This window comes from Amblyraja radiata, chromosome 8 (genome assembly GCF_010909765.2).
Source record: "Amblyraja radiata isolate CabotCenter1 chromosome 8, sAmbRad1.1.pri, whole genome shotgun sequence".
NCBI lineage: Eukaryota > Metazoa > Chordata > Chondrichthyes > Rajiformes > Rajidae > Amblyraja > Amblyraja radiata.
In genome coordinates, this window is record NC_045963.1 from 59,031,878 (window position 1) to 59,047,296 (window position 15,419).

Here is a 15,419-nt window from a genome sequence, read left to right on the forward strand (position 1 = left end):
GACTATATGACTATCAGAGAGAGATGGTTTAAACGAGGTGTGCAGGCAGGTTTTTAGCACAGAGACTGGTGGGTGCTGGTGTTCAGCAGGGGAAGCAGATAAAGTAGATGTGTTTAAGGGGCTTATAGATAGGTGTGTGGATTAGCAGGGAATGGAGGAATGTGGATCATGTGCAGATGAAGGAGATGTGTAATTTGGCATCATGTTTAGCAAGAGGATAGAAGGGCCTGTTTCCTGGGCTGTACTGTTCTCGCTTTCGTCTGTCTTTTTGAAAGATCATCGCAGAACTGTTCACACCCATTGACGTGCGGCCACAGTCGCAGTTGGGGAACGGAGTAGCCAAATGTGCTCAGCAAGGTCCTATGAACAGCAAAGTAACAATGTTCAGATAATCCGTTTTGATATTGCTGATAATGGGATGGACATTGGCCAATCCACAGAGGGGTATGACCCTGCTCCTCTTTGAAGAGCTTCAAATTCACGCGGGAGACAGGCTTGGTTGCTTTCCTCCCCACGGCCGAAATCCCTAGATTATACAATCGAAGAGGTCACGCAAGGGTTAAGGACGCTGCGAGTGGTGCAGCGGGTAGACTACTGTAATGCGCCCTTTTAAATTGCCCCTCGGGGATGAATAAAGTGCTTGATTGATTGATTGATTGATTGATTGATTGATTGATTGATTGATTGATTGATTGACTCCAGTCATCCTGGGTTCGATCCCCGTCCTGACCTTTGGCGATGGTTGTGGAGTTTGCGCGTTGTTTTTCTGCGACTGTGTGGGGTTCCCCTGGGTGCTCTGGTTCTTCCCCAATACCCTCCCCTCTCCTCCCCTGTCCACTCCACACCCTCTCTTCGCCCAAAACACATCCCAGAGAGTTGTTGGTTGGCAAGTAATCGGCATTGTAAATCGTTAAATGTGTCGGGGGGTTGTAAACATGCGGGTAGAATAAAATTGAATCAGTGGACGATCGTCAGCACGGACTCGATGGGCCGAAAGGCCTGTTTCCGTGATGAATTTCTCTGCCAGTATACTATATGCAAGTCCCTGGCGTTTACGCGATATGGGCTGGTTTCCGAACGTCGTTCTCATACATTTGGATATCAATTTCCAGGTTTATTGCTGAGAGCAAAGTAACAGGACGGTGCTCTGGGATTCACGAGGCAACTTTACAGACTTCCGAAAGAAGCTGGCGAATCAGTCCCAGGAGTCTACAGATGCTGGGAATCCGAGCAAAGTAAAAAACAAACAAACTGTTGGAGAGATTGAGTGGCTCAGGCAGCGTCTGTGTGTGGGTGGTGGGGGGGGGGGGGTGATGGGCAGACGCTGTTTCCAAGACACCCGACTATCTCCAGAGCCTTGCGTCCACAGACAGGACGAGCCTTGGCCTTATTAGAAGCAAAGGTACACGGGACACTTGTGCAAGGTACGAGCTGATCCAGAGATATGAGCTCAAACTAGCTGGGGTTGAGTCCTTCCAGCACGTTGTTATGTTTTTTGTTGTTGCTCTATCTGCACATCGCCTCTAATTTATCAGACAAAACTCGCATTGAACCAAACGTTCAGGCAAACGACCAAAATAAACTATAGGAAAGAGATGAGGTTTGACGAGAGAGCGAGAGAGAGACACACACACACACACACACACACACACACACACACAAAGTGCTGGAGCAACCAGCGTGTCGGCCAGCGCCTCTGGAGAAAAAGGATAGGTGACGCATTGGGCCGGGACCCTTCTTCGGACTGAAAGTAGGGTTTGGTGGGGGACTGGAGGCGAAAAAAGACCAGAGCAAATTGATGTAGTTTTGACAAATTGGTGGCATTCACAAACCAGAGGGACTAATGGACTTCCCACCGTGATCTTATTCAAGTTAAAGCACTTTTGGCGTGGTTCCCTCTCCAACAACACTCGGTTGCCACTCCATTACCGGGCGCTCTTTCCCAGCGCCAGCCCTCGGCTACGATATCACGGGATCCCCACTTCGAAGAGGCTCGGGAATGTCCCGGCCAACCATCCCCAGACATCAATAGTCCGTGGCGAGCACATTCCGCAGGCCGCAGCACTGTCACCTGTCGCAGAAACACGGCCACTTTTTCATCCTCAACGTGACGGCTTGGAAAAAGGCTTCCTTCCCTGCACTGCAAACAGCAGATAAGCCGCGGGCTGCCTGCTGTTTCAGATATCTTTCATTTCCATGGGAAAGCAGCCTTTTCCTGCCGACTTCAAAGGGAGGGGAGTGCGCGGAAAGCCGAATAAGACCGAATTTCACAGAAATGCAGGCATTTCAAAGGTGTGGAGTTAAAAGGGGGGCTGGGGATGTAGAATTAGTCTGAAACACCTAGATGCTGTTTTCTTAACGCCGCAAGAATGTTAACACCTGGCCCCAGAGACATGCAGAGACAAAATTAAGTTGCAAGATCTGACAGCGAGTGCTCAAGGGGGTACCATTTGTCATTTTTAAATGTCATGCTGTTAACTCTTTTAACTCATTGCACTCGTCAAATAACAGACCCGTGTACAGTGTAGCACCACGCACTTTTGTTTAAACCCTCTCGCACCGTGTCGCTTATGCAATATAAGGCTTGGTGAGAGTATCAAACTCCTGACAAGGCGCTTGACCGGCGAATATCGACGGCAATACGAAGCCAACTCACCTCCCGGAGCCAACTGCGAGGTGACCGCCAACACGTAGAAGATGAGGACATTCATTTCCACAAGAAATTAAAAAAAGTTGTCAGAAGGACGAGTCGAGACTTGGTAGCACAGATGTCCTGCACAGAATTGCTCTCTACAGACGCTCTCTTCTCTTCTCCCGCCACATCTGTAGGTTATGAACTGCGGTGGACCTTTGTGATTTAAAAATATATATCGCAAGCAATTCTCACAAACAGGAAGCTCCTTCTCTCCCACCCCCCTCTCTCTCTCTCTCTCCCTCGCTAGCTCCTAGCTCCTCCCTCAGCCGTAACCCTATCTGCGAATAACTTTTTTTCAACCAACAGCGAATACCGAAAGCGTCACACTGTCAGCCACCTGCTAGTGCCAGGTTAGTGTGCGAGGAGGGAGAGTGGGGCTTGGTTTGGACTGGAGGGAGAGAGGGAAGGGCGACGAGATTGTAACCGCCCCCAGAGTTCCGATCTCACCCCGGCCTGTCTTGTCTTGTCTTGTACGTTTGGACAAGTACGTAGATTTGAAAGGTTTGGCGGGATATGGGCCAATCGTAGGCAAATGGGTCTAGTTCAGGTAGGCACATTGGCCAAGATGGTCAAGACGTTGGTTCCATGCTACATAACTCTATGATTAAATAACGCCGGAGGGAGGGAATGTGAGAAGAGAAGGAGAGAGGGATAATTGAAGGGAAGGGAGTGGGGCATAGGTAGAACAAGCTAGAGTGGGCCATAATGGAGAAAAGAGATACAGGGAGAACGATGGAAGGGGAAAGAAGGAATGAACGAGGGAATGTAGAGAAATGGATGGCAAGAGAGGGGGAAGAGAAAGAATACCTATTCCTTTTCTCCAGAAATGTTGTCTGACCTGCTGAGTTACCTCAGCTTTATGTGTCTATCTTCGGTTTAAACCAGCATCTACAGTTCCTTCCTAAAGACCATTCAATGTGGTTGACTCTTGAATGGATAATAAACTCTGACCTTGTCAGTAATGTTCAGATCATGAAAGATATATATTTTTAATTTAATACAGGCAGGTGCGATGGATATGTATAAAATATTACCTCTCAACCAGTTGTCCAGACCTGTGGATTTTTCATCTAGTTACACACCAGAGACACCTCTGTATTCTTCTGTACGGTGATTCTTGCAACAGTTTACATATCTGCAGTCTCTTGTGCCTCCACCTTACAGGGGACGTGACCAAAAGCTTCGTCAAAGGGATAGGTTTTAAGGAGTATTTGGACAGAGGAAAGAGAATCGGTTGAGAGGGTATTTCAGAGTATTAGGTCGCTGTAGACCACATATGGCATGACCACAATGGTAACCAAATTATAATCCTCGATCTCAAATCTCCCACTGCTTCCAAGACGTTCCTGCTCTATCTTGTCTTCTCCGTCAGACAGTTGCTGCCTTACAGCACTTGCGGCGCCAGAGACCCAGGTTCGATCCCGACTACGGGTGCTGTCTGTACGGATTTTTACGTTCTCCCCGTGACTGCGTGGGCTTTCTTAGAGATCTTCAGTTTCTTCCCACACTCAAAAGATGTACAGGTTTGTAGGTTAATTGGTTTGGCATAAGTGTAAATTATCCCTAGCGTGTGAAGGATAGTGCTCATGTGCTGGGATGGCTGGTCGGTGCGGACTCTCCGGGTCAAAGGGTCTTTTTCTGCACTGTATCTCTAAACTAAACTAAACTTAAACTAAACAAGATAGCATTGATGCAGTTGTTCATGATTCTTGGAAGCTTTGTTCACAGTGGGGCTGCAGTCACAGCCATTGTATCTTTGAGTTGAGATGTTAAACGAGGTCCTTCTCTGCTCTCTCAGGTAGATATGGAAACTTCCCCAGGATGTCATTTGGAAAAGGAATGATCTGGTATCTTTATCGATTGCCAACTTTCAACTGACGTTAATAAAGTAACAGTAATAAGTTGCAACCACATAATTTGCTGTGAGACTTACTATGTGCAAATCGATGCAATGTCGGTGTAGCGGCTAACATACTGGATTGGTAATCCAGAGGATTTAAGGTAATTTGCAGCATGGAAACGGGTCCTTCAGCTAAATAAATCTTTGCTGACCTACATGTCCACCTGAGCTATCCCATTTGCTTGTGTTTGGCCATATCTGTCAAAATATTTCCTATCTATGTATCTGTTCAAATGTATTTTAAATGTCATATTGCACCAGCCACTTCCATCTCCTCTGGCAGCTCGCTTTCTATAAGTACAAATCTCTGTGTGAAGAAAATTTGATTAAAAAACTAGACACCTGAGTTCAAATCCCACCATGTCAGCAGTAGAATTTAATTTAAATTCCATTAAAAACACTGAATTTGGACAATGACAGGTAGTCCTAGCAAAGATGATATCAAGATCTATCAGATAATGGACAAAATGCCATCTGCTTCACCAATGCCTGTCAGAGGAGCAGATTTGCCTCTCTGATATGATTTGGTCCATATGTGACTACAGATGCAGTCCACATCATTGACAGTACAATGGCTGAGCAAAACACCCATTTATAGACTTACCACCATTTCCTGATTAGTACAGGTGTCAGAAGTTATGGGGAGAAGGCAGGAGAATAGGGTTTGGAGGGAGAGATAGATCAGCCAAGATTGAATGGCGGAGTAGACTTTATGGGCCAAATGGTCTAATTCTACTCCTATTCCTTATGACCTTATGACCTTCCCAGACCCCACATTCGATGCATTCTTCAGCCAGTCAAATCTGTTGGCTCACAGAGCAATACAGAGCAATAAACTTGGGCAGTTGGGCAATGGTATGAATATTGATTTCTCTAACTTCAAGTAACCCTTGCATCCCTCTATTTCCGCCCCTCCTCCAACTTAGACATTGTACTAGTTTCACTGTTATCCTGTTGAATGTCACTGTCTGTGTAACTCATTATCACCGACCCCACAGCCAACAATGGCCATTGTGGGCTCCACATTTCCTTGATCATCATTGCTTTTTGCATATATTTAATTCATTTGTTCTATATAGCATATTTCTCTCTTATTTCTGTTTCCCCTGACTCTCAGTCTGAAGAAGGGTCTCGACCCGAAACGCTGCCTATTCCTTTTCTCCAGAGATGCTGCCTGACCCGTTGAGTTACTCCAGCATTATGGGTGTAAACCAGCATCCGCAGTTCCTTCCTACCCATTCTTAAGGGCCTGTCCCACTTGGGCATCATTTGCGTGTCACGCATGTGGCGAGCGAAGATTTTGTGAATCCCACCGCCCACTGCCTACGTCACCACACACCATGCACGCATCATGTGCGCGTGATGACGCGCGCGCCGTGCATCGTAATGCGTAAATGACGTCGCGTAAATGACGCGCAAATTATGCCTAAGTGGGACAGGCCCTTTAATGTTCTGTGTGACCTTGTCTCCCCACATTCCCTTTATCAGCCCACAGGTTCTGCCACTCACCTGTACCCAAGAGCCAATTTATTACAGTCAGTTAACCTATCAAACCTCATGTCCTTGGGTTGTGGGAGGAAACCAATGCACCCAGAGGAAACCCACACAGTCACAGGGAGAACGTGCAAACATCATACAGAAGGCACCCGAGGCCAGGATTGAACTCAGGTCATTGGAGTTGTTAAGCAGCTCCACAAGCTGAGCCACTAAGCCATCCCTTTTTATCGCCTTTACTGTTTTGTCCTCTGCAAACTTTCTCTCAAACTCTATGTTTTTCCCCTTCCTAACCAATCGTTTGCCTTCCTTTGCGAAATCCTTAAAAACAAAATCCTTACTGCATTTCTTGTATATTTCATTAATTTTAAAACACTTCAGGAGTGATGACATGGCAAAGTAATGATTATATAATCAGATGAAGAATTCAGAGGGAAGGATTAATGTATTAGTATTGCAAGTTTAAACTCTCATCATATTAACTGGGAATTTAAATTCAATGAATTAAACCGACCAGAGACAAAATGTTGGCATTAGTAATTACAATATGTCTATCAAACTACTGAACTTTCATAAAAAGCCATCAAGTTCATTTTAGAGGAAATCTGCTGCCTTTAACTAGTCAGATGTATCTGTGACTCCAGAACCACATAACTGTGCTTCAGTGGCTCAGAGGTAGATTTGCTGCCTTACAGCATCAGAGCCCTGGGTTCGATCCCGACTACGGGTGCTGTCTGTATGGAATTTGTATGTTCTCCCTATGACTGCGTGGGTTTACTGTGGATGCTCCAGTTTCCCCCTACATTCCAAAGACATACAGTTTTGTTGGTTAATTGGCTCTGGAAATTGTAAATTGTCGCACATATGTAGGATAGTGCCAGTGTATGGGGTGAATGATGGTCGGAGTGGACACTGGCCAAAGGGCCTCTTTCCATGCTATATCACAGTAGTATGTCTTAAGTAAAATTTGCCTTCATATTGCCCAGTAATGTTAAAGTGATGCCAACAGTTGTGAACAAATGGAAAAATGGGAAACCAAATAAAACTGCAGAAGCAAGATGCTGAAACAAAAACAATATATACTGGAAAATCCCACCAAAGAAGGGAAATACAGGAGTCACTGCCTCAAAAAGGCAGCCAACATCGTTAGAGTCCCACACCACCCCTGCCACACATTAATTTCATGCCTGCCTTCAGGAAGAAGGTACAGGAGCCTGAAAGCTGTAATTTCCAAGTTCAGGACCAGCTTCTTCCGCACAAACATCAGGCTATTAAACAAAGGATCACAGTTTAAGGATAAAGGGGAAATCTTTTAGGACTGAGATGAGTAAAACATTTTTTACACAGAGAGTGGTGAATCTCTGGAATTCTCTGCCACAGAATGTAGTTGAGGCCAGTTTATTGGCTATATTTAAGAGGGAGTTAGAGGTGGCCCTTGTGGCTAAAGGGATCAGGGGGTATGGAGAGAAAGCAGGTACAGGATACTGAGTTGGATGATCAGCCATGATCATATTGAATGGCGGTGCAGGCTCGAAGGGCCGAATGGCCTACTCCTGCACCTATTTTCTACTACAACCTCCAACTAAGCTCTGAACTACAAAGACTTGTGGGGCATTGTTTTTGTCATTGTACTATTATTGTTTGATTTTTATATACTGTTTTGTTGATTATTAAGGTGCGTTACAGAGTGCTATGTTTATATACCTGTTGTGCTGCTGCAGGTAAGATTTTCATTGTTCCATTTCGGGATATATAACAATAAATCACTCTTGAGTCTTGACTCTCTTGGAAGATCTCAGTCATTCAAGCAGCATCTGTGGAAAGGGAAACTGGTCATTGTTTTGGACCAGAGAACTTCTGCAGAGCTGGAGGCAGTGTGGAGGGTTTACAGTTTTCAAAGTATAGTTGAAGTTGAGGGAGGCAGGGGTGAAGTGAAGTGTAAGATAAAAGATTATATGGAGATCAGTTGACTCAACAAGTGACCACTAGGGAGTTAGCGTAAAGTTACGGGGTGAGAAAGGACAAAAGAATAAAGGAAATATTCGGAAGCAGATTACCTTAAGTTGGAGACTACAGTATGTATTCCAGGGGCTTGCAAAGTGCCTGGATGGGAGAGAAGATGTTCATAAGATCATAAGAGATAGGATCAGAATTTGGCCATTCAACTCTACTCTGCCATTCAATCATGGCTGATCCATCTCTCCCTCCTAACCCCATTCTCCTGCCTTCACCCTATAACCTCTAACACCTGTATTAATCAAGAATATATCTATCCCTGCCTTCCACTGACTTTGCCTTCACAGCCTTCTGTGGCAAAGAATTCCACAGATGCACCACCATCTGACTAAAGAAATTCTGTCTCACCGTAAAGTAAGCATGCAGGTACAGCAGGCAGTAAAGAAAGCTAATGATATGTTGGCCTTCATTGCGAGAGGATTTGAATTTAGGAGCAAAGAGGTCCTACTGCAGGGCCCTGGTGAGACTGCACCTGGAGTATTGTGTGCAATTTTGGTCTCCTAATTTGAGGACGGACATTATTACTATTGAGGGAGTGCAGCGTAGGTTCACCAGGTTAATTCCCAGGATGGCGGGACTGACATATGATGACTGAATGGGTCAACTGGGCTTGTATTCCCTGGAATTTAGGATAAGAGGGGATCTTATAGAAACATATAAAATTCTTAATGGATTAAACAGGCTAGTTGCAGGAAAAATGTTCCCGATGTTAGGGGAGTCTAAAACCAGGGGTCACAGTTTAAGAATAAGGGGTGGGCCATTTAGGACTGAGATGAGGAAAAACTTCTTCACCCAGAGAGTTGTGAATCTGTAGAATTCTGACACAGAAGGCAGTGGAGGCCAATTCACTGGGTGTTTTCAGGAGAGAGTTAGAATTAGCTCTTCGGGCTAAAAGTATCAAGGGATTTGGGGAAAAAGCAGGAACAGGGTACTGATTGTACATGATCAGTCATGAGCATATTGAATGGTGGTGCTGACTGAAAGGGCTGAATGGCCTAATCCAGCACCTATTCTGACTATTGACTATTTTTGTCTATGTTTCTATGTTGCTACCTCCTTCCTAAAAGAAGGTCCTTTAATTCTGAGGCTATGACCTCCTGTCCGAGACTCTCCCACTAGTGGAAACATCCTCTATCCATGTTACACAAAATTGCTGGGGAAACTCAGCGGGTGCAGCAGCATCTATGGAGCGAAGGAAATAGGCGACGTTTCGGGCCGAAACCCTTCTTCAGACGAAGGGTTTCGGCCCGAAACGTCGCCTATTTCCTTCGCTCCATAGATGCTGCTGCACCCGCTGAGTTTCCCCAGCAATTTTGTGTACCTTCGATATTCCAGTATCTGCAGTTCCCTTTTGAACACTCTATCCATGTTGTTCTTCTTGTTTACATTGGGCCTCACTATGGCAGTAGAGGAGGCTGCACAACAGAGAGGTCAGAGAGGGAGTTGGACAGACAATTAAAATAGCAGGCAACAGAAAGCAGAGTCAGTCCTGCAGTCTGAACACATGTGCTCTGCAAAGCACCCGCACTGTGTTTGAGTGGAAAATTTAGATTCTTGAGGTTACAGAGGGCAATAGAAATGATGGGTTCATCTCCAACTAAATTAAATGTGACAGGGACTATACTATTAACTAAACATCGAAGTGTCAGAGGTAAACCAGTCGGATGGCTAGTTGCGTATACTAGCTATACTGTTTACTTCTCAACAAAGCAATGCCCTTGGGATACAGGGTTCCTGTGAATGTAAAGCATTAACCTTAAGGATTTCCTTTAGATGTTAGACAGTGTATTCTAAGGAGAGTACAAAGATCTGGCTTGCATTCAAAGGAAATATTGAAATACCTGTACCCATTTAAAAAATTGTTTTATATAACTCCTCTTGAAATATTTCCCAAACGCTGGTGTGAAGAGCAAAGGTTTAAAGCTCAGTGGAGAGGTGGGGTCAGTGGAGGGGGGTGTTAGATTCCAAGCAGAGTAATTGAGACGGAGCATGGGATTCCAGTCCCACCTCCGGCAGCGAAGACTGATGGTCCAGGGAGGTCCTCAGAACTGTGCAGGACACACCCCAGGGCACTACTGTGGGAGGGGCAGAATTGAAAGAGAGTTGTACTGTGGGAGTGACACAGTGGCACAACGGTAGAGTTGCTGCCTTACAGCACCAGAGACCCGGGTTTGATACTGACTATGGGTGCCGTCTGTACGGAGTTTGTACGTTCTCTCTCTGTGGGTTTTCTCCGGGTGCTCCGTTTCCTCCCACACTGCAAAGAAGTACAGGGTTGTAAGTTAATTGGCTTTGGTAAAAATGTAAGTAAATTGTTCCTAGAGTGTAGCAAAGTGCTAGTGTGTGGGGTGATTGCTGTTTCCGCACTGTGTCTCTAAAGTCTAAAATACCAAGGGAGTGATGTATTGGGGCGGGGCGGGGCAGGGGGGGTGGCAGTACTGAGGGAATGAGGAAACAAGGTACTGCAGATGCTGGTTCACAAAAAAGATACAGTGCTAGTCACTCAGCGGGTCAAGCAGCATCTCTGGAGAACATGGACAGGTGACATTTTGGGACAGGACCTTCTTCATACTATTTGTAGGGGTGGGGGAAGAAATATGTAAGAGAAGAGGGGTAGGATAAAGCGTGGCAGGTAATGGGTTGATACAGGTGGGAGGCGGGAGGGGAATTGGCAGGCAGATGTTGGACAAAGGCCGCAGATGGAAAGACAGAAGATGCGAGTCAGAAGGGTTGAAGAGTTGTGAATTGTGAAGCTATAGGAAGGAATGTAGATGGAAGGGGAGAGGGAGGGAAGAAACAGGTGCAAGTCTAGGTGGGTCACAGGGGAGAGGGGGGAAGAGGAGAAAGGAGAGGGGTGTAGGGAAAAGGGGTGGTTTGTAACCACCTAAAATAGTAAGATTAAACGAGAACTTACCAGTTCGAAGTTTCATCGTTATTTTATGAGGAGTACTTTGAGGGAATACGTGAAGAACCCCGCCAGGACGCATGCGTGTCATTCTTCAAAGCAGTGGTGTGAAATCACAGATAACTGTAATGACTGAACATAGTAAGATTAGAGAAGAAAATACCAGTTGAGTATATGATCAAGGGTGGGAGCGGAGGGCACGTATTCCCTCAACGTACTCCTCATAAAATAACGATCAAACTTCGAACTGGTAAGTTCTCGTTTAATCTTACTATTTTACTTCGGAGTCACGTGAGTGACTACGTGAAGATTTCAAAGCTCTGTGATTTCATGCCGTGGAAACGAGTCCATGCATCACATCTGCCTTAATTGACTGTGAGAGGAATTGTGTTAACATGTTTAGACATGAATCCAACATTGAAATCCATGATAAATTGTTAACAACAAATTATAGCCCCTATTTATGGGGTGAAATTATATTACTGAACTTAAAATTGGTTCTGCAAAGTTCCAGTTTAACTACTGGTTTGCGGTAGAATAGTTGGAACATTTTCCCCTGATCCATCCTGCTGTCTCGAGGATTTGGTTCATTGGTACATCCGACTCCATAGCTGCCGATGTAGTTGCAGCCCTGGTGGAATAAGATTTGAATATGTTAGTATCCACCCCAGCTGTTGTTAAAACCTGTTTCAGCCATCTGAAAATAGTTTGAACCGACACTTTTTTGTGGGTTTGCTTGTGGCTGATTAGTAGTGCCATCTCATAGCCTCAGATGTTTTTGGTGTTCTCCATATAGAACAATAATTGTCTTATTATACAGAGACGATATCTGTAGGGTAATCCCTAAATCCTATTTTGAGGCCTGATGATCCCGGTCTGTTCTGTTTGACTAATTCGTAATATGAAACGTTATATTCCTGTTGAAGAAGTCATATAGTCCAGTCTTAACTTATGTACGACTGAACCCTTAGTGCTGTGACCAAAGCCATCAGCATGACTGTTTTGTGCGTCAGTCTTTGCAGGGACAGAGCTGTTGCTGGAGACCAATTCCTTAGCAACGTTAGGGCAATAGTCATATCCCATTTAGAGAGTACCTGGTTCTTGGGGGATAGATATTAAAAATTCCCCTCATAAGTTTGGTTACCAGGGGTGAGTCCCAACAGAATGATGCTCTGATCCTCGCCATAGATATGTTGATAGGGCACTTCTGGCGCAGTTAATGGCACTGTAACTGAGCCCCTCATCATAATGGAGGCCTGCCAGGAATTCGAGAACAGACGTTATGTTCATCAAACTGTAGGTGATGTTGTTTCTGTGACAATATATCTCCCATTTCCTGATGTATACAAGATATAGTTTTTGGTGGACTGTCTGTGGCCCGCTGAGATAATGTTCAATGTTCGGTCCGCCAGTCCCAGTTGCAGTAGAGGTTTCTTTAGACTCTACAAATTGATAGGTTTGTTGTTTTTGACATGGATGGGTTCCCCTGTTACAGGATGAACCAATAATCTGGTTGTTTCAGGATGGTGATGCATGGTTAAACCCCATGTTGAGTATCACAGGGAACCATGGTTAAGTAGGCCAATCGGCACTACCAATTAACAGACGCTGAGTCTTGTTGTATTTTTTGTAATACCCGACTGATGATGCAGAAAAGGAGAGAATGCATAGATAAACAATTGCCCCCTCAATGCAGTGAAAAGCATCTGTCCCTGCTGTCCCAGGGTCTGGTTCCCAAGAAACACAGTTTGGTAACTGGTGATTAAGTCTTATTTTATTGAATTTGCGTGACCTGATGTCTGTCACTGAATTTTGGGTTACCTGGTAGGTAAGTAGCTGATATTCCAATATTTCTCTGGATACACCATTACCAAATTGTATTAGTCAGATTGTCACTCTGTAGTCTAACACGCTGGTGATTTATCCCAGAGCAGTATGACTTTAGGCCATAGAACGCACCCCACATTTCCAGGTAGTTTATGCCCAGTGTCTGTGATAATGATGCCTCCTGTGCCTTTCATCTACCTCCACAGATGGAGATGGAAATTGGTAGTACCCCAACCAAGCGCACTGGCATCAGTTTGTAGCACCACTAAGGGTTTGCTGTTAATGATAGGGTTGGAACAATGCCGAATGTTATCCCTCCACCATTTTAATTCCATAAGCTTTGATTGGTGGCTTATTGGTCTGTCGAAATGACCAGTATTATGAGTGTTTGTATTTTGCCCTTTGTAGATTTTTGGTAATACAAAGGTCCAAATTGTGTGGCTGGAAAGGCAGACACTATATGCCAATTATACTTGCTACCAATCTGATAGACGGTTCACTGGTGTCAGTGGGGTTGTTGCAGGCCTCAGTTAAGACTGTAGCCTTGTCCTTTGGTAAAGTCACCGACATGTGAGCTGTCAATAGTGAACCCCAAATAATACATTATATTGGTAGGCGTTAGTTTAGATTTAACTGGATGGATGATAACCCCAGTTTTCACCCAATTGTATGGTGGCTGTTACAGCTAGTTAGGCCAACTCCAAAGTTATGCCCACAATTAGTATGATCATATGATTATGTATTTGGTAGCTCTATACTGCCAGAGCTGCCCCATCCAGTTGAATTTTTTAAAATAACGTTTGTGATCAGTCCATGTAGGCACTGAATAGTAAGCATCTTTTAGGTCGATGCTAGCCATGGAGTAGCCTTTGGAAATCAGTCCTTTAGCAGTTACCAGTTCCCATTTTGTACTGAATATATAGTACAATGTATTCCAGCCAATCGTGTTGGGTTTACCCATTACCCCTTTTGCACAATTCAATGGTATATCCCTGGATACTGCTTAGGATATAAGTGTCTGTAGTTAATATACACCATGTATCCAAAAGAGTGTAATCTCCCACCAATGTGTGTATTATCCACTCTTCATATAATTTGTAAGGGACCAGACCCACCTACCTCCATTGTTACCAGTGGAAGTTTGCTTCTTCTGTGTGGTCTTCGTGGAGGTTGAGGCGCTGGTGCCTGGGTTTGTTTTTGTGTTGTGGGTTTGCGCATCTTCCAGAAAGGCCGGTCTGGGCTATCGTCTAAAAGACCGCTGTCCTGTATGCCCGGCCTTTGAGCTTTCACCAGCTTCTCTTGTTCTGCTGGTGGGTGCATAAGGGTGCTGTCTTTGGCTGTAGGAGATCCTTAATGTTGTCGCCTTTATGAGCCCCAGGGCTTTCCTAAGTCCTGCTCCGACATGTTTCCAGATGCTATTTCCACGACTGGAACATTCAGGGATGCGCAGTTTCCTGGTCCCAAGTATTTTTGCAGTGGTGTCCATCGTGGTCTGGCTGTATGTATTTGGACACCATGACCAGTAGATTTTGCCTTCCTGCACCCCCTGCACACTTGTAGTTTTGTTCGTCAAAACCCCTCTTCAGGGTCAGCCCAGAATTGACCCACCCAGTACTCCCCTCTGACGAGGGAGATGCACTGTGCAGCCCTACAAGAGGTGCTGCTGTGGGTTTTACATAGTGCCCACAGTGACTAGACTCCATCTCCTGGAGCCTGTCATGTTGGAGCTCGGCTCCATAAGCCGCTCCAACCGGCTCCAGCGCTCACGGTCGCTGGCCGCCCAAAGTCGGACTCATCAGTCCTCGACTCTTTTGGTTTTCTTCTTGCCTTCCCGCCCAGACGCAGTGTTTAATCTGACCGGTGCGGGGGCGAAGCCGGGCACAGCTGTTCCCTTACGGGTGATTCCTGTGCCGCCGGCCGCTGCTGGTGTCCGCAACTCCGCGGTCTTCCCCCGCCAGCTCTGGTCGACTTCTTTGCCTTGTGCATGTTTCCCCCCACCTGTAGAACAGTATGGGAACAATAAAGACCGCAGTATCACTTACCTGCAGGTCCAGGCTTAAAACTTGCCGTTAAGGGGGAACGTCTTGCCCGCCCCTCCTCCTGCCGTTTTGACTTGTCAAAGCCAACGGCTCCATTCTGTATGGTCTCCCGCCCAGCCATGGTGTTTAATCTGGCTGGTGCGGGAGCGAAATCGGGCACAGCTGTTCCCTTACGGGTGATTCCTGTGCCGCCTGCCGTTGTTTGCACAGCTCTCCATGTTTCCCCACCTGTGAAACAGTATGGGGAGGATAAAGACCGCAGTTTCACTTACCTGCAGGTCCTGGTTTAAACTGTTGCTACGGGGGAACGTCGTTCTACCCCGCCTCCTGCCGTTTCGATTTGTCAAAGTCGACGGCCCCATTCTGAATAGTCTCCTGCCCGGCCGTGGTGTTCTGGCCGGCGCGGGACCAAAAGTCGGCACAGCTGATCCCACTTACGGGGCTTGTGCCTTCAGCTGCTGCTGGCTCCCGCAACTTCGCGGTCCTCCCCAGCCAGCTTCACTCGCAGCACTTGTGGACACTATTTTGTCCAGCTTCCCCCCC

General features: G+C 45.8%; 1 protein-coding gene across 1 annotated transcript in view; it reads right to left on the reverse strand.

Moving 5' to 3' along the window:
• Nucleotides 1-3,076, reverse strand: part of LOC116976272 (endothelin-2-like) — a 66,226-nt gene extending 63,150 nt beyond the window's left edge. The window contains exon 1 of the mRNA XM_033026031.1: nt 2,657-3,076. Coding sequence (XP_032881922.1) covers nt 2,657-2,711 — 55 coding nt within the window. The 5' untranslated portion in view covers nt 2,712-3,076. The remainder of the gene's footprint in view (nt 1-2,656) is intronic.
• Nucleotides 3,077-15,419: the final 12,343 nt, after the last annotated feature.